The sequence below is a fragment of the Atractosteus spatula genome, chromosome 12 (genome assembly GCF_055471065.1).
Source record: "Atractosteus spatula isolate fAtrSpa1 chromosome 12, fAtrSpa1.hap1, whole genome shotgun sequence".
NCBI classification, from domain to species: Eukaryota; Metazoa; Chordata; class Actinopteri; order Semionotiformes; family Lepisosteidae; genus Atractosteus; species Atractosteus spatula.
The window spans coordinates 7,435,397-7,456,097 of record NC_142717.1 but is presented as its reverse complement, the minus strand read 5'-3'; the positions used below and the strand labels follow the sequence as shown (position 1 = coordinate 7,456,097).

General features: G+C 33.9%; 1 protein-coding gene across 1 annotated transcript in view; it reads left to right on the top strand.

The window, feature by feature from the left end:
- The window catches only part of LOC148822605 (carboxypeptidase Q-like), a 146,268-nt gene extending 131,566 nt beyond the window's left edge, over positions 1 to 14,702 (top strand). Inside the window, exon 8 of the mRNA XM_088928639.1 lies at positions 9,979 to 14,702. Within this exon, the coding sequence (XP_088784765.1) occupies positions 9,979 to 10,139 (161 nt within the window). The 3' untranslated portion in view covers positions 10,140 to 14,702. The remainder of the gene's footprint in view (positions 1 to 9,978) is intronic.
- The last annotated feature ends 5,999 nt before the right edge of the window (positions 14,703 to 20,701 follow it).

Sequence of the window (20,701 nt, the reverse complement as noted above, 5' to 3'; positions counted from 1 at the left end):
TTCAGAACTATTCTCGATACAAATTTGCTTGAAATTAGAAGTGATATCAGATGCTGTCATAGGTGAAGCATGTAGCTTGTGAGTGTATTGGAATATAAGGGAGCAAAGAAACTTTTCTGGCAGCAGGGTTTAGAAGAATAAGGAATGACTTTCATCAATGAACTGGAAAGATCTTATACCAACAAATATTATCAATGTAAAGAGATGTACAGTACAACACCTGAAGAAGGCTCCACGGCCGAAACGTTGTGTTCTCTTTCTTCTTTTTTTCAGCATGGAATAAACCTATTACTTGTTCCTTTGCAGCCTACGCATGCTGACGCAGCTACCCACCTGAACTAGTACAGTACTGTATGTTGTTTCAAAACCTATATACTGATAGCCATACTGACATGCTTTCTAATGCTTTACTAATGATGTTAACAACTACCAAAGCAACAGAAGTAATAATAGGAATCTTCAATTGGTACAGTAGATTTACACTGTGAGGGGACATCACTGATTAGATCTGAACACTCTTATATTATTGGGAGTATTGTATAAAAATGTTCTGAAAATGCTGAAATGTTCTTCAGACTTGAGATTCTGAGTTCTGTTCTACTTGAAGGCTTTTCTGCAATTAAGAAAGAATTAACCTGGAGAGCAGTTGTAGAGCTTGGTCTTGGTCTTAGGTATCGAAAAGATGTCACTTTGTGACCATAGTGTTCATAGTCGTGTCCGACCTATACAGTAGTTCCATTTATTTGAAAGTACCTTCTTACTTTTTTTAAAGAAGAAGCACAATTAAGGCTAACTTGATTCCAGACTGTCAGCAACAGCTCTTGTAGCATGTTATCTAGGTTAGGGCTTTTCTATCTTTGCATGGATTAAGGAGCAGTCTTCAGTTTGTATAAAGTCAATGGAGTTTCTATCATTTGAACCTTTCAACTTTGACCTCTCATTTATTACCATGTTTAAAAGTCAATTGAGGCAGTAACAATAGGTCTAAATTCCTTGATTTTGATCTTATCTTTGCTGGCTTCAGAAATATAAAGATGATTGCCCTAAAATAACTTATTGACCTGCACAGAATTAGAGAGCAAAGCCTTATTGTGCTTAATTCTTTCAATATGAACTAAGAATGTGTTTTGTTTTAATCTTAACACAACTAATTCACTCTTGCACTGGTAAAGCATTTGAGAGTGACCAGTACAAGAACATATTAGTTGTATTAATTCTCCAAACATGTTTGAGAGTGGTTAGATGTTTAGCTTGACTGTCTTAAGTCTGTCTGTCATTTTCTATTTAATTTAGAGACTACAAGAGTCCCTAACTAAGCATTTGTAACCTTCCACAAAGCATAAGTGTTGATTTCAATCATTTTGTAAGAGGTTTTCAAACAGGCCTCATTCTGAATGAAGAAAGTATCGAAATACCAACATCTGTCACAGGATCTGGTAAATTCCTTAAAGCAAAAGAGTACAGACTTGGTGCATAGCTAGATATAAATATAGGGAATGTGTCTGGCAGAGTTTAGAAATTTAAATTACCTGTTTTCATATATATAGCAGGGTGAAAATTAGGAAAAAGTCCAGTCCACAATTTAACTGAGAGGCTAGTCATATTAAAATAGAAAAAAAGAGAAAACTGGGGATGGTTTAGACATTAAGCATTTTTCTTTGCAGTTGCAAGTGAGGTAAGACTTGTGGACAATTATGGTTCAAGTGGAATGCTCATAACTTGAAGAAATATGATCTTTCTTTCATTTAAATTACCACATAGCTCTATACTAGTTAATCCAGAAAGATTTGTAATGAGCAGCAGTACAGGTTTTGTAGAGTTTTAAGGTCAGTGTTTTTTTTTTACAACATGCACAAATAATAGTTCAATTCAATTTGTATGCTTATTTATTGTTTTCTCATCAAAAACGATTAAATACATAGAGTATTTAAGATGATACTTGTCAGTTATGCTGGGCATTTCAGTCTATCTAGCAGTATCTCAAAATGCTATGCACACATTCCCAAAATGTATTTTTCCAACTACAGTTCAGTGCAAGATGTTCTCAGTATGAGTGCTCTGCATGTTGGTAACGATGGTATACACAGGTTTCCAAATTTCATCAGGTTTCTTATATTGACTTCCTGACTTTCTAACACTTAGGAAGACTTACGTAGATCCATTGCAAAAAAAAATTGCTCTGCTGTTTTCTGACCTTTAGCTGTGAAATCAGGTTGTTATGTGTACAGCATAATGGGGAGAAAAACATCTGTAAGCTCCGTGTAATGGTGAATTTGCATTCTAGATACATTTTATGCTTAGATATTATGTAACTTTATAACTGGGGGAATTTCAGTGCAAAACATTTTGCATCTGTTATGCTTGTTTTATGATATTGTGAATGGTCGGAATTAAGAATGAATCAATTTAATGGCATTTAATTATATGTACAGTATAAATATGTATTTAAAAATGTGATTGCCAGTTTGACTGTTTATTTAGCAACATAGCAACACCTTTTATTTTTGGTTGTTTTCACTGCTTTTGGCTTCACCAAGGCTACTAACTCTGTTATATTACAAAGCTCAAAGAAAGATATTTCACTGTGTTTAATATTCAATACAAGTCAGCGGAGATATCAAAAAAGTGATCAGATGCTTGAAATATATTTTTGGAGATTTGCTTTTCATTTTGTTCTAGTTTAGGACTTATATGCCTCCCTTTATCTTTGTGCTCTGTTAATGTGATTTCATTGTTACTCATATTCAAAAATTTGAAATTTCTTTTAGTTTCTACCTGTATTTTTTCTCAGCAGTGTGGAATTTTAGTCTCAACTATTCTGTTGGAATTATTTCAAGTAACCTTTGCTAAAATGCAGTGAATATCTATTGTCTGACATTGAGTGTGAACATAAAGTATCTTTTTTAAAAGATTGTTTTTCTCTTGCACTACACTACGATTTCTCCATATGAAATTGCAGGTGTACTGCTCAGAAACAGTAGTTGAAATGTTTATCCTACTTAAATTTCTTTATGACAGTTGCATTATTTTGCAAGGCAGAAGATATTAAAAAAAGAGACTGTTTTATTCCTCTTGTGTATAATTTGGTTTGGTAGTCTGAACACACAGGTGCTATTTGAAAATGCAGTCATGTTTTCTAGCCCCAGTATATTTCCTCATTTTGTGTGGACTGCATTTATTTAGATCCCTTCTTTTACAGTTTTTAATTCTGTTTTGCTTACTTTGTTACCTTGTGTTTGAAAAGTTTAAAGTAATGAAAAATCAGTACTGTCTGAATGTCCAAATATTTCTACACCTTCTGCCAATGTCTGTTTAAGGCAACAGAAATACCACTAAATGAGCTATCAGCCCAAAAAGCATCTTAATTTTAAATGAATGTAAACTCATTGCACACAGGAATAATATAATATACAATGAATATGCCTTTGTAATAACCACTGTTAAAATGTTTCAAAATATGCTGAGGTTGTTAATGTTATAATTAAGTCCTATTCTGTCTTCAGAGATCAGGCACTGCAGGTTCCGCTATCCAGTCTGTCCTTGGTCATCATTTCAGTATTGAATCTTTGTTGGTTGAATGAATCATTCGGTTTATACTTTACAGACTTTTAAATACAGCATCTTTGAATTTTCACAGAAATTTCAAACACGAGAACAGGCCAGTGGCAATGCCAAAGGAAAGCAAAGGGTAGCACATGCCTCCACTGAATTATGTCTGCTTCCATAATTCTTTCCCTGTTTCTAAAAAAGTGAGAAACACTCAAAGAAACAATCCCCTAATTCTGGTAATGCTGGCACTGCTACTGCAAGATGTTGCTGTACATAAAATGTAATGTTTTCTAGGATTCAAGGCAACATGCATTTAAAAAATGCTGGGAAAGTTTGAACTTTGGATTCAAACACGGTTTATATAAATTAATGTGTGTAATCTTACACAGTACATAGGGGTTACTGTGGGAAGCTGTGAGACGTTCTGTAATCTAAAGGTCTTTTGGATGTTTAGATTCCTTTGGACTTTGGTCATCTATCAGAATCTGTCTTCTATCTAAACTAGACCTCTTAGTCAAAAATGTTTGGTTTAAGAAGTGCAACTCTAAAAAAACTTTGGAGGCGATTTCAATTGGTATTTGTGCTTTGCAGGAGCGGAAAATAGGACATCTCATAATAAAATTAACTATATGAATTAAGGAGAGAAAACAGATCTTTATTTTTGCAGAGTTACAGTAAAATGGAATAAGTGATGTTAAAATAAGACAAAGCATTAAGACGTATTTATCAAGAGAGGAGAAGTAGTACTGGATAGCCATAGTCCCAATTAAGTGAATAAAAATTAGTGCTTCTTATGCTTTTAAATACTAGGAAAGATAAACAACCTAGTGGGTGAGAGTAAAGTTAGGATTTTATGTGTTCTACTATATGTGATGCAGTGTGGAGAGTTGAAAGTTGCAGCTGTAGTGTGATTGCTGTGGAGGAAAACCATCAATCAGTGAAGAGGGAATAAAGGAAGATAAATACATTTTAGTCAGTCTGCTTTGAAAATTGAAAGTGAGCACCCCATTTTAAGTGTTACTAGATTTCACTATCCCTGCAGACACATACTGTAGTCTGCAGACAAAAGTATCATTTTGTCACCTTTCACCTTTCTATGGGAAAGGCTGTCTTTACACACAAGATGGATTATATCTAGATTGATTCATATAGAAATACAAAAGCATTGAAACTAGAATGAAAGGGGAGGAATTCAAAGGAAAGAAAGATATACAGTAGATAGTAAAGGCAAAAGAAAAGCCAAGGGAACAACACAACCATGTACTGTAAATAACCTTATACCTAAATGCAAAGTGTATAAGAAAAAAATACATGCAATAGAAGCTATGACACTACCACACAAATATGACATCTTTTGAATCACAGAAACATGACTAACTGAGATGGTGAAAAATACAACAATAATGAATACACAGTGGATATGTACTCAGATACTCAGGAATGAAAAAGAGGGAGCAGTACTGTGTATCACAATACATAATACATACAGATTCTGAACAAGTATAAATGAAAAAAGAGCAACAAAACTTACTTTCCTCAGACAGAAAGTGATGGATATAACTTTAAGATTGTACTCCTGGCCAGAATAGTTAAACTCTATCAGATGAAGTGTTCATGGTCAATTATTAGATTGTGTGGTTTAACATTTTTGTGCTTGATTCCAATGCTGTGACAGTAATTTCAGACATATAGAAATGAATGTCATAGTCTGACAAAATTTGATACAGTTGTTTGAAGGCCAAATATTTAAAAATTAAGATCTTGAGAATAGAGTGCTGTGAGATGCTTTTTTACACAAAAGTGTTTTGAGAGTTTGGAAGCTACTCAGCCAAGTAGATACCCTGGCAATTACAGTTATCCTTTATTTTCTGTTTTATATGTATAATTAATTTATAATTAATTATAAATATAGGGAAATTTCATCATTTTCCCTTTGGGATCAATAAAGTCTTATCTATCTCTATCTAATTTAGGAGGATCTGTAGAATTTTCCCTTCAGTTTGACATTATAGTGTTTTGTGTTTATCAATGGTAAAAAATCTCAATTAAATTCATTATGACTCCTGTAACTACTAGCACATAAACAAGCTAGATGGTCGAAATGATCATCTCAATTGTAAGCTTTGATATTATACTGCTTTAGTTCTTGAAGACTTTTGCCATGTGAGTATAAGAATGAGTGTTTTCTGTTAGAATGTGTAATTGGTGTTCTTAATTAAACCTTTTGCATTTTAGAGCAATTACTTTGTGATGAATTCCTAAAATAATTCTGCAATGAATCTGTGACCTTTTCTAAATTGAACGGCAGCCTGAAAGAAGTGCAATGTTACAAACTTAACATTGCTACAAGACAACAAAGGCTAAATATTCACAGCATATTTTTAAAACTAACAGAATTGATAGGGCACATATTTACAACGTGTAACTCAATACATTTCATTGACAAAATTGAATTTTGGCTCAATATTCTTAATGTAACACGATAAAAAGAACTTTCCCCTTTTACTTCCTCGCTTAAGCTATCTGTTACATATTTATAAACACTTTATATAAATCAATAAATAAAGGCTGTGTGAGATATGGGTGGGCTTAATTCTTAACCAAAAAACAATTATTTCAATGCCACTGCTACCAGATGTAGAATAAAAATAAAAGACTTAATACAGTTGGTGGTCTGATTATATTGAGAATAAAAGTAAGTACCTTCTTAATGAGGTATAATCAAAATCTTGGTATAAATCAATAAACTGATAACTACTAAATGAACAAGATGGGTCAAATGATTGAATCCAATATTTCAAGTGTCAGACCTGTAAAACTATTTCTAAGTATTCAAAGGGCAAGATTCAAGTTCAGAATGACTGACTTCTAATAAAGTTATGCGGGGTCTCTTGATTGAATATCCATTGTTCATTTTAACTACAGGCTCCATTGAACTAAAAATTAATGTATTATCTTGGTTCAATAATACCCAAATGTGAATTTACAATCTGATGTCACAAACTTGATGTAAAGCATGATGTAATAAAAATAATCACCTGTATAGTCTGAAATACCTTAATGAATTATCTTCAATGGCATGTCCTTGTGGTGCCCTGATGTACGATCTGAAATAGCTTAATGAATAGTCTTTATTAGTGGGTTTTTGACACCTAATGCATAATTGTGACAATGCCAATAAATTCTACAATGTACTTTACACACAAGACATGATGTCATTATTGCCCCATTTCACGGAGCGTGTTAACCAGAACTACCTGTACATCTAAATATGGCATTGTTTTCATTGACACTGTACTTTGGGAATTTATTTTAGGCAAAAAGAATAAAACAAAAAACACATACAAACAAAATCTGAAGCTTGATCCTGTGCTCTTAGGGACTGAGCCCTCCAGAGGCCATTTTCACCTAAAAGTACAGTACTGTATGTGGCCTTAAACATCTTGCATTATCTTGGAAAATGTAGACAGTACAGGCCTGGTTGAGGGCTTGAATTCAAAGTTACCCTTTGGGAATCAAGTTTGAAACAACAGATCTTTTATATGTCTTATTCAGTACTCAAACTAGAAAGAAATATCTAAAAACAAAACAAAACATGCAGTTCATTTTCTTTCTTCAAAAGTCAAGTTTTAGTACAATAGAAACCCAGAACTCTTTCTAGTGCTTCTTTTTCTTCGTGCTTCTACAGTATGGCTACTATTTTGGATAAAAATCTGAAACTGATGGTAGAACAAAAATTCTGCATGAGGTTTTATAGGCAATGCTAGATTCTTTATGATATTATGGCTGCAAAACTAACCTTTCTAGGCTTTAAGAGCCAAACATATACAGTAACAGTGTGTTTGATCTTCACTTGATTGACAGGCAGACAGACAAAAGAAAAAAACTCTGGTGTTCACTCTGGACACCTATAAACCTCCCCTAAATCTCTAAATGGTCAAATTCTTACTGAGTGACAGGTAGTTTCACTAAACACAGCAGAAAATTTCAGACCAAAAAGCTGGGTGTTTCTTTTGAATTTTGCATCAGGACCCCGTATCTCTTCCTTTGGCCTGTGTTCTAATTTGGATTTATTTCCAGTTTGGATATATTTGGAAAATCCCTTCACAGCTTGGCAGTAAGGGGTTTGAGTTTTTTTTAATATTTTTGGCAGGTTTTTACTTTTGCCATTATATTTTTGTGACAAATTAGCAGTCTGTGGTACTTGGATATACTGTACAGTAGAATATCATTATACAGCATCAGGAAAACTGGTCATATGAAATTGCCAGATAGGGAATTTGAAATACATAGTTGCCCTGTTTCATTCTGCTGCTAAAATTTGATTGAAACATCTAGTAGGACTTCTTATTCCTGCAGTCAGTGCTGTACTGTATTTTTTGTTTTTTGAAAACTTCTGTGAAAACAAATTTAATGGTTGGATTAGGAGGATATTGAGATCACTTGCATGTGCAATGCTTGGTAAAAAAATAAAACATATGTTGTTGATCATGCAAAGTGTAATTTACTGCATTGATCTGTGATGAACAAATGGGTTATACAATGTTACATGTATGACTGCAAAAGGGTAGAACAGGGGACAAGAAATACTAAATCATCGAACCTGCTGTTAGAACATCATGTATACTTTTAAAACTGGGGGATCATAATGACTATTTCAGCCAAGGGAGAATTTCCATCCATCTGTCCAGTTTCCAACTGGGTCACAGGGGTGCAGGAGTCTATCCTGGCCAGTAAGTGACACAAGGCAGGATACACCCTGGACAAGAAACCAGTCCAGCACAGGACACACATACTGTTGACATAAACTCGCATAAGACACACCTAGATAGCATCCCAGGAATTGAACTCAAGATCCTAGCAGAAATGCTAGCCACTACACCACCGTGCCACCAAGAGGGGTATTTGTGCGTTGTTAGTTTTTCTTCAAGATATATACAGTACCATGTTGTTATTTCGTTCCATTACATCTTTGATACATCTGCACTGCAGAAACAGTTTCCCAGAGGCCTATCATCAATAGCACTTTAGATTTTTAATTATTAACTAAGAAATCAAAAGTTAGCTAAAGTTACAGAACCAAGGACTCCCTCCGGTAAAATGTAAAAGTTGTAAATCAATAACGTCTACAAGATTTTTGTTTTCAGCCAAAGAAATAGTTGGTAGTGGATGGGCCACTAGAATGTGTTGTTTAGCTTTGGAAGTATAGCTGATTTTATTGAGCCAAATGAACAGCCTTAACTGCAAGCAGATGCTCAGTTGGAAAGTGAAGTATGAAGAATAACAAAACTTTGCGCAGAAAAGGAAAAAAATATTACAAATTTATTTCTCGCAAAACCACTTTCATTTGTTTTTAAATACAACCCTGGACTAGCTTTAATTACACACCATTCAATGGTTCATGATCTGACAATATAATTTTGATATCTTCACTATGAAACAAATATTTTTGTCTCTTGTTTGGACAAATATATCATCTTGCTTGCAACCACATTGCTGTTGTACCTCTATCCTACATTAAACTGTTTGTTATGAGCTAGTTTAGAATTGACCTAAGGGGGTACTGTAAATGGTATTCTATATTATTTGGTTAAACAAAAACATAATTGTGCATGCAACACTAGTGGAATTAGGCTGTAAACTCAAAATCAGTTCTTATTTTTTAGGGGTGTTTGCTCAGGATAGATGACTTTTGAGTGTCTGATCAAGATTAATGTATTTGGCTAAAACATGTTGCCATGCTATAAAGTACTATAGTTCAGCAGGGCATCTTGTTTCTTTTATGTGTTTTTATTTATTTTAATATTGCTTTGCATTCAATGTGTTAACCCACCTTTATCAGTTGAGTCCAATTAACTCTCTCACTAATGTGGTGGTTTAATACCTGTACAATAGTCAAGTTAACATGAGAAAGTACACTACATGTAAGTCAATAATAATCTATTAAACTAAATTACACCAAAAACATTATTCAGTATCCAAAATCTACATAGTTTATTTTGATAAAAATATACATGCTTTCATAGAAAAATGTTTTTTTTTGTCATATCAATTAAGGACCAAAGGAAATAATCACTAAAAAGATATGGCTTTGGTTGGGGCAACATATCTCTTGCTTGTAAGAGAATACAAAATACAAATGGAGCATTCACTTATTGATTTTTTTTTCTTTCTTAAAGTTTTGGGATATTTTTCTTCTCATACAAAGTACTGAAACAGTTTTGTTGTGCTCTTTGTCAAACACAATCGATAACATTTAAATTTCAAAGTCCAATGCTTTATAATAGATTTACCCAGAATGACCATTTATTTTCCAGCCAGTAGCCATTACCGCTGACTCATTCACTCTGTTCATGAGAATCATTCATTTCCACATAGTTAAAGAACAAATCTTTGAATCTTCAAAAATCATTCTTTTCTGTTTTTCAGGTGCCAGTCTTCATGTGGACGGCAGTAGATATTTTTATTTCCACCACACTGATGGAGACACAGTGACAGTCCAAAACCCTATACAGATGAACCTATGCTCTGCTGTGTGGGCGGTTGTTTCCTATGTTGTTGCTGATCTTGAGGAGATGTTGCCAAGGTAGTTAAAGGAGGATTGGTTGTTTCATCTGCCCTGCCCTGCCCTGCCTTCAGTTGTGTCATCAGTGAAGCATCAGAGCTGCAGCTGTGGATTGTCTTTGTTTAACCTTGTGTTCCATCCCTGAATCACTGTTCATTCTTTTTGTTGCAAGAATATCTACATCAGCCTTTTGTTCATTGCAGACATTTACAGTATCACATCTTTAAGCTCTATACTTACACTAAATAATATACTGTTAATTTTTATTTTTTGCCCTGAGTGCAGTACTTATACACAATATTCTGAAAATTTGAAGTATGAGATTTCTTAAAATATTCGGTAGTTTAGAAAATGAGTGCAAGAAAGGTGTCTTGATGAGTCCTCTAACAAAGTACATACCGGGGTTGTATTTCATGTGCTAAACTAAAATACTGTTTTATTGTAGAGGGTGACCATTTTATCTATGTTTGTTTTTAAAAAACATTGTGACGAGACTTGAAAACATTGTGACGTGGCTTAGACACTCCCTACAGCAGCCTCTGCCAGTAGGATCTGTATGAGCTCGAAATATCACCTTTTCTAGTTTTATGTAGGTTACTGGAATTTTTTTCCTAGGCAGTTATTCCCAGTTGCAGTGAAGCCTCAGGCTACTGTAATATTAATTGGACAGGAACAAAATGTTATTTCCATGTTGTCTGCAAACGGAATCTTCCACTCAAACCTCAAAGGTATATATGCAAAACAAAAGTTTTATCTATTAAAGGATGTCAAAGTGTTTTTTTTTTCTAAACCTGTTCTGGCCTCTTGTGTGCTGTTATATATACCTTCATTGTTAGAGAAAGGAACTGGCTTTCAGACGTGAAAGAAAATGGAATACATGTTATTCAGCTGGGTACAAAAATAGTTCCCAAGTCGAATGAAGTTAAACGAAATTTTTTTTTAAGTTGCTCAGTAAACTGCTATAACATCTGCGTATGACTGAAGTAGCAATTCTTTATTTTAGTGACTTCTGACAGACAGTTCTGACAAGATAATTTTTGTAAAAGAGGTCAGATGTTTATGGCTTCCAACCTTTTGCAAAAACCCACAGTAACACTAAAAGATAATAGCTTTCCTTTTTGAGAGTAATTCAGTTGTTAAATTGTCTTATGAAAGTAAGCGGGGAAAAAAATGTCTGGTTAAGTGTCTGTTTTGCCAGTTTTAAAAATCTGTCAAGGGGGAAGCTCTTGTAAAGATAACATGACAAGTTTCTGCCTCTGCAGTGTAGGCTAAAGATTTGGCTCGATTGGAAATGGGCAACTAAAGTAAAGAGTTTACAGGTCCTTTTCAATTAGCAATTGATTAAAATAAGATAAAACAGGTGATTTGACTTCTTATTCAATTAAATGTTTAAAATTGTATGAGGAATGAAAAAAAATGAAAAGGCCCTACAGCCTTTCTGGGCTGGAGTTGTCCATCTACAATATGTGGTCTAGAGCAGGGGTTCCCAAGCCTGTGCTGAAGGACACACTTGAATACACTTGCAGATTTTCATTCCAGCTCGGCTTAATTAGCTAACTGAAGCCTTAGTTGGACCTAATGAGATGCTTGTTTGGAATATCTGCAAATTTATACTGTATTGTCTTCTCAAAGGTTTGGAAATGTATTATATTTAGAAAACACAGTAGTTAAAGGGCAATCTCCAGTTTGTTTAAGAGCTGATTATAGTCAAGCAGATGAAATTCATCCTCTTTTTGAGTCAAATAAGGGTTCAAATGTTTACGTAAGCTTATTAGGAGCAAAAAATTATTGGTACACTGGTCTCCAGGATCAGGATTTGGCACATCAGATCTAAAGAATACTATGAAAGTATATTTTTCTGTTGTTTCTAAGTCGTAATGAAAAATAGCAATAGCATGTAAAACACCAATTCTAATACGTCTGCAGCTGCAGAGCTTCTAACAGATGAGACATTAGAGGCAACTTGGACCAATTAGATCCCAGCACTTGTACCACCGTAAGTATTCCGATGACACTGGTTGGTCTATTTTTGGATACTATGTACCAGTGCCACTCAAGTGCAGAACACTGGGAGCTTAATTGGGTAGCAAAACACAGAAAGTCATGTGGGAAGAAAAAAGGACCAAATTCATTCCCAGATTAATATACTGTGGGCAGTAGTTTATTATTAAGGACATATGAGACCTCTTGTTTGACCTCTTATACTTGGATGCTCATTAGAGCAGTGCTCTGAGAGGTGACCTTGGGACAAGAGAGAGAGGAAAAAAAAGTTACTGCCCATAGCTCTGAAAAGAAGAAAGTTTGGTACTTCCATTGAAGGTATTAAACATTACTTTGTGTTCATGTTCTAGTGAATCCTTTGTGAGACAGTGTGCAGATAGGATTATATTTATAGATGACATGTCTACCTTTGTTGTATTCAAGAAAAAAAGCTATTAATTTTCATTATCTATTTTCCAAAAGATTTTTCAGGAATTGTTCATGAATGAAGCTTGTGTACCACAGAAAACAAAATCAAAATCCACATACAGAAGAGACAAATCCCACTGCAGAACACATGAAGGTAAAATGGTGGCTTATGTGAAAAGCTGTTATGGATTTCAACAGCAATGCACCATGTCAAGCTTCTCTGCTTCAAAAAAATATCTCTGTACTATTCAAATAGTTTATTTATGGGTATCATACTACTGAATACATTCTAAAATACACATCCCTAGGAAAATAATCATTTAACATTGGACATATTCCCATAGGTACAATACATAATATTCTGGGCACATGATATTTATAGTCGCAAAAACAGCACAGCTAGCTTTATCACTGAATGTTCATATTTAGTAATACATTGTCTTAGACAATTGCTGTTAAATATAATAATTATTACAGTAAATTTATGATATGCTCTGTTACTGATATAAACTCAATTCGTCATGACCCTCAGTTGAAATTCAGTGCTGGGGACATTCAAATGGTCTTCAAAGGGCTCATGTTCCACATTTAAATGGTGGGACAGTTGCTATGATTTCCTAGATTGCACAGCAAATGAGTCACTAGATAAACTGCCCCATAAGGCAATAACTTGGAGCAGTACACTATGCTTGCACTATCTTGTGAGTAGTAAAGCATGGTTGTACTACTACTGTCTTGGGACACTGGAAAATGTATCCTTGCTGTACAGTACAATTTTGTATGAGAAGTGATGTTGTTTTTAATGGAGATTCAGGAAAAGCACATACTGTATACTGGATGTAAGGGTGGTATTTCTAAGTGTATTGAACTTTTATTAATCTCTAACAAAGGTTAATTCAATCAGTAGTGCATGTTTTTCAGATACAAACGGAACAAACATTCTTAACATCTGTAATCAGTCCAATAGGGATTATGTCAGTAGAAAGAACCACTGATGGTACATAACATGTCTGCCTATAAATGTTTTCAGATATCTACTATAAGTATATTGAACCTGTACGTTCATTACATTTGTAAAGATTTTGGAAATAACACAAGGAGGGAAATGGTTTCTATAAATGAATGATAAAAATGTAACATCTGATGTCACATTAAGTGATCTAATGTTAAAGATCTGTAAAATGTTTTCTTGTCATTTCGAATGCTTTGGTATTGCACCTTGACATACAGTACATCCCCTTCAGACTGTCATATAATAGCATTTCTTCATTTATGGGAGGTATAAATACATTAAAAAAACAGATTTGTTCTTTATTGAACAATCATAGTGATGGCTATCTGACCCATTTGGAAGTGACTTATGCTTGCGGATTACAAGAAGGATTTCGCAGACTGTTGATTGGTAACCTAGTAACAGCATCCTGTTGAAATCCTTATGAAAGCAGGAACAGTCTTTTCCAAGAAGTAATTTTGGTGGTAGCAGTCTCTTCAAATGTTCTTTCAATATCAATCAAACAAGATTATATCACTTTAATTCCCAAACAGATCCAAACCTTAACTAATACAACACATTAAACACAGAATTCAATCTGTGAATAGGTGGCAAAACATGATATCTACTAATTTTGCATATACAGTAGATACTTACAAAAGTATTATTTTTAGTTATTCTGCAAACCTTGTAAAGTAAATTACATGAAAAATACTGTATACTTAATTTACAAGAAAATAAATAACAAGAAAGTTTAACGAATTACCCAAATTTGATCTGGATTTAATACAGTTGCAAGACAGGCAGAAAAAAATATAACTACTGTAAATGCACAGCAAAGATGTAAGTGAAAGAATTTTCAAGTTTACTAACATGCTTTTTATGAGCTATCAAATGTATATATGGTAATACATAATTTAAGTAACTTTCTAAATGAATTTGTAATGAAAATAATTAATCTAGTCTCACCATTTATCAAGCTCTCAAGCTGTAATAAAAACCACAAACCTTTTGTACCTTGATGCTTTTGCTAAAGACGACCTGTGACAGTGGCCATGTAGTTAGTGTTTTTTATGAAAATAAATACATTGCTACTGTATGCAAAAGACTTAGGCATCTGAGACATACTGTAATCAGAAGGTACGTTGTATGTTATGTGTGCATGCATCAATAAACTAATTAAAGTACCCACTGGTGTTTTCTATTATTATAATAACTGTAAAGGTTAATAATACAGCTTCTTAATCAAAGGATGCTAAACAGTATACATAATATGAAGAGTTGCAGTTTCTAATCCAACTCAGCACAGATTGAATTGACTTGTTGCTAGGCATCCCTCATAATTAATATTCCTTCTCTACCAAATCCATAAAACTAAAAGTCTACTTTTTGTACTGCAGAAATCCAGATATATTAGGATTGTGGATTGCTTGATTATAAATGGCTAAGAGCTAAGTAGAAGATTGCCATTCTCTTACAAAAAAAACTGAAAGCAGTAAAATTAAGCAAAATGCCTTTTTTACATTACTGTATACTATATGCCTATTGTCATATACTGTATTTTGTGTTCTGTTTATAAAACTGCACAGAATTTATATGTTCCACCTTCTAATTCTACAGAAAATATAAAGAAACATTTTGGTACAAAATGCATTTACAAGACTCAGGCACTGTTATGTGTAATTATCAAAATCAAGGGACTCCAATTGTATTAATAGAGAGATCCAGTCCAGTTAGTCTTACTGTATATAGTATATTACCCTAGACTACCTGTTGTTTGTTCAACAGGTTTAAGAGAACATTGGTGCTTGGAGGCTGAAGGACATTCTGCTTTTTGATTAACACGATCTCTAAATCACTTAGATTAACAATTTGCCTGTTTAACTGATCACAGACATGCTGTTCCAAGTCTTTGGAAATTACTGATTTAATGGATACCTTAAAAGCTGGATAAAGATATGGACTCTAAGTAATAATAAGGACCAATTGAAAAGAAGGACTACATACAGTATGTAGTACAAACTACTGTACATAACTCAGTTTGAATGATACTGGTGGTACTTCAAATTCTAGAACCTCACCTGCTCCTGCATCGACTGCTCATGCTGCTTGTGTAACAATGGCTTTCTTGAAAGATACCAAATTTGAGCTACTGTATATTAAACGTTTTTGGAAAGAGATGGGGCAGGATGTTATATTTATATCTCTGACATCAGTTAACAGCCAATGTCAGCCCAGACTCTGGGAGAGGAAAAGGTGAGTGCCTCACTAGTAAAAAAACATCTATATACACAAAATTAAATTAAAAATAAGGCACAAATCTAAAATTGAAGCAATAAATGCAATGTGGTGACATGCACTCCATATCAACAGTGAACCACAGAAACGTAATATTGTGTAATTCTGCTTATATATGTAAAATCCATAAAATCTGAATTGGCAGAAGAAGATTGTGAAATCCTGTCTGCCTCAACCTCTGAAGTTTTCAATTAACATCACAACTGTTTAAGCTTACAAATGCTTAGAAACTTGAAATGTTCCTAGAGGCAGAACTGTATTACTCTAAAGAACCATTCCCTCCTGAAAACCACTCAACAAACCACAGTAATGATTTGCCTTCAGTGCACAAGAAAGCCCACGTGCATACACAGAAAACAAGTTTATAGGTAAACCCATTAACTCTTTTTACTATCATTCTTAACCTGTAACCTGCTTGCTGAGTTAGACTCCCTCTCCATCTCCATCAGCTCTGTATTGGATAAACTGGTTAGAAAATTGATTGTCAAATTAATATTTACTTTTTAAGAAACAAAATTACCAAGATGGCAACCTGACCCATGAATTTACAAACTCTTTTAATATAATCTTCTTACAGCAGTATTGACTGAAATAAAAATACAGTAGTAGAATTTATGAACAACATAAGCTTAGAAAATTGTATCTGAACTTCTATTTATTAAGTTAAATTTACAAATGTAATGGGCTATAAACCATTAAATATAAAATTAAATACTAGTGGTGGCTGAATGCCTGTTAAAATGGGATACCTGTATAAATGGGGCCTCTTAACTACTGTAACTTTTTTTGTTCATTAGTTTAGTTTGAGTTTGATTATACTAACTCTTGATCAATGATACCAACGTCTGTTGTTTAAGAACTATTTGAACTTCATTTGAAGTTCATTGAAAATACACTGTTAAATTACAATGTATTCATGGAAGTCTTGAAAAACTACTTGTATTATTAGTCATATTAATATTTGAAAAAACACGTCAGAATCAGAGGAAAAATCCTAAACACACACATGAAAACACCTTCTTTCCTTTTTGTCACGGTGGTCGTCCATATCTCCCCCTAAAATGTTTAGTAACTGAGTATCATCATTTATATTTGAACGATCAATCACATCTGCAGGTCCTTCTATTAGTTCTGGAATTCTGTGATTAATCACTGTTACCTGTAACTGACATTGACCTGACTCCTAAGTTTTCTATTTTCAAGCTTAGAGCTCTATTGCTGTGGTACAGTGTCTAGTTCACAAACTATTTTTTCATACATGAAGAAATGAATATCTGAAAACAGCCCCAATCTTTTTTAGGGATGTTTTTGTATGGTATATTTCTAACATACCAATAATGAGTACCGATAATGATCGGTGGTCCATTTATAGCCTGCCTGAATATTTATTCAGCCTCAGCCTGCCTGAGGTTTTATTTTTTAATTGATCGACAAGGGCACACACTACAACTAATTTGTGGAGGATGTGTCAAAAAGGAGAACTCTCATCTGACAGATTTCTTATCTAACCTCTCAAGCGAAGTAGTTCTGTGATTGCCAGGCCATGAGAATAGGCCCAGACTATGAGAGCTTGTCATTAGTCAAAGTGTTGATGGTACTTTTTTTCTTCTGGCACCAGTAACTTTACACAGTGACTTAACCACAAATATGCTACAGTTTCTCTTTAATGAGTATTGGGAATCATTGCACTCTCATTGACATCACTAGAAAGCCCATGGGGTAATTTACCCCAGGGACTTGTAAACATTTCTACAGGGGCCCTGAGAATAGATGTCTTTTTGGAATATAAGCATGACACATCTCTGTTTAATAGTCAAATACAAGCACGAATAAGGCTTTAATAAGTTTCATACCAAAACAATATATTTCTATTTAAAGGCAAATAAGAATACATGTTGTGCTTGCAGTTAGTTCATGTACTGTAATATCTCCACAGAGCTGTGAAGATACAGTAGCTTCCTGTGGCAATTCTAATTCTATATAATTTACTTCTATGAAGTGTTTTTAAGCCAAAAAAGTTAAAGAGACAACATAGATAAGATAATTGTGATACGATGTGTCAGGACTAAACATAGTAATAAGCCATTAGAATTCCAGTCTTCATCATCATCATCATCATCATCATCATAATAATAATAATAATAATAATAATAATAATAATAATAATAATGTTTCCAGCCTCAGAAATAAGTACACAGGCTTAGTTACACTCAGCTCTATGATGAGAAATGTCAATGCAGGGGCTACAGCCCTTGTTGCCAATAAATCAATAGACTTTTTTCAGCTCTCAAAAGAATTCCGTGCAAAGTTATTTCTCCCAACTCAGACCTTGAGATGATAAGAAAATAAATCTAAGGAGTTAAACGAGTGGGTGTAAAAAAGGAACCATCTGCAATTTTACTCAACAGCTGACAACAACAGCCAGTACTTTTCACAGAAACAGAAATTTAATGCAGACACTATTTCTGAAATAATGTATAAAAATACCATGGGTTTGCAGACTTGTTGCGCCAAAGGAATGTAGAACCAACTACACTCTGAAGTTTCACACTCTGAAATGTACTTAAGGTAGAACGCATAGTCACTCGAAATCACTATGTTGAACACAAAGTATGGTTTTTGATCAATTGTTAAATAAAATAGTAACACTATTATTTTTGCCTTGAATATATTATCCACAGATAAGGGTTTTTCCATGTTCTATTAGTTTTTCTCAGAAGGACAAAACTGAGGTGTTAAGCAGATTTACTGGTCTCTCTCTTTCTTGGCATCCTTCGCAGTTGAAAATGACTGTTTTCTATTTTCAGGAACAGTCAAAAGCTACATAACTCACGGACTAACAACTGCATTTAAGTACAATATACTGGGAGTTATATTACCTTCTTTGCTTCTAGTAAAATTTAGATCATGATACACTAATGTCTACTTCACTTTGGAATAATACTGACCGTATAAACAATAATTGCATTGTCTTTAGTTGCTGTTACTAAGTACCCAGAAGACCCTATTTCAAATGATGATCTACAAGTTTAGTGCTTCGTTAAGGTTTTTTTAGAACAAAGGTTTAAAACCACTATAGTAATGAAATTAAGTATAAATGCCTGACTAAAACTGTGAAGGTTTCCCAGAATAACTGAATTCCTGTGTCATTTGAATTTATTTATTAGGCAGAGTTCTGTATGCCATATAATTTAAAGACAAAAAGACAAATTTATTTTCTTACATCAGGCACATTCAAGATCCCAGTACTGATCTAGTCAGTAGACTAATAGTTTTAGCAGATTGAATTAAAAATCTATAAATATTTAAAGCACCTTTTTATGATTGTATCCATTTTGAAGGTCAGCATACAGGGAAGTCTCTTTGCATGATAGTCCTTTTTGTCATATTTTTTATGTTCAACTGTGCAAAAAGGGTAGAAAATAGCTTTCCCCCATGGAGGTTCATTTTTGCTTATTGATTTATTGGAAGAAAAGAACGGAGTGTCAAAAGCTGGCAAATATGTTTTAGTAGTACTTGTTGCCATGACAACTTACAAAGAGGACTTGGAAACAAGTGAATGAAACCAAAGGTTTGTCTGGCTTCCTTGCATCCCTGTTTTATACAGGCATGTGATATAGAAAAAAAAAACTCTCGGGATACAATACTGAAAAATATTGGTTTACAAATCAAGTTGAAAAGGTAACAATTATGCAGTAGAAGGCTGATTAATATGCATAGAAGATTTCGGTAGTGAATATAGTATGTAAAAAATGAAAAATATTAAAATTAAAATGCATGACAATCAATCAAATAAGACATCATGTACTCCAGTTATTGTGGACCTGTTGCACACCTACAATAGGAATAGACCGTTCAATGAACACTGTCTATTCATTGAATGGTCCTATTTACATTCTTTGCAAACACTGTTGCTCTAAAACATGTTCTAACTCCTTGAGGCAAATATATGTATAATACATTATGCCTCTATAATCAAATGCTTTTCATAAACATTTAAGTGCTTCCACCACATTGAGTCCTGCAAAGCTCAGTGGAAATGTATGTAATATATCTGATATTTCTGGGATAGCAATACCAACCCTCTGGACCATAGAAGGCTGATATGTTTGGAACCTGAAACAGAAGGGAATACTAAGGCAAATTCAGTTCTAGATACACATAGTCCTGGTTGGGTACAGTACAATTTGCCACACAAACTATTCAAGAGTGTTGTGTTTTTTTACTAGAGGCAGCTTGGTGCCACGAGGAAAGATTTCTTTTTCAAACGTCATACATACTGTTGAATCTTTTCTGCTAATTTGGTCTTTTATTCTCCTACGTATGACTTTTGGAAAAAAAATTCCTTGTGCCTCCAAGATGCTGGCATATTTTTACAGTTGCTTTGAACTTTGCAGATAAAGTGTAATAAATCCTAAAAGCTAGCTGTGGTAGTGCTCAGCTAGTGTGGTATGTATTTAGCTGTATGTTGTGAGATGAAGATGGTCTTTGCTATGAGTGGATACTGCTAGGGTATTCCTTTACATGAACGCTGATGTCATCTTGGAATAAAAGAGGAAGAACAAAGAAGCAGCAGCTTCATGAATGTGTCAGCTGTTGAATGGGGCCCCATGGAAATGCAGGATATTCTCTTTATACTCTGATATTACTTATATCATAGGCTAGAACAGGATAGGTTCATTGATGTGTTGCTACATTAGAAATATTTTAAACTTCTAATTCATGTCTCATCTCATGATGACTCACCAAGGAATCTCTAAAAGGACCTGTATAGATTAATAAATTAATGATTTCTTTTCAATTAAATCTGATTACCCCATGTGTAAGTAAACAAAGTGGCTATTGCTTAAACATATTCGGTGCATCATGGTAATGTGACTGGTCTAGAC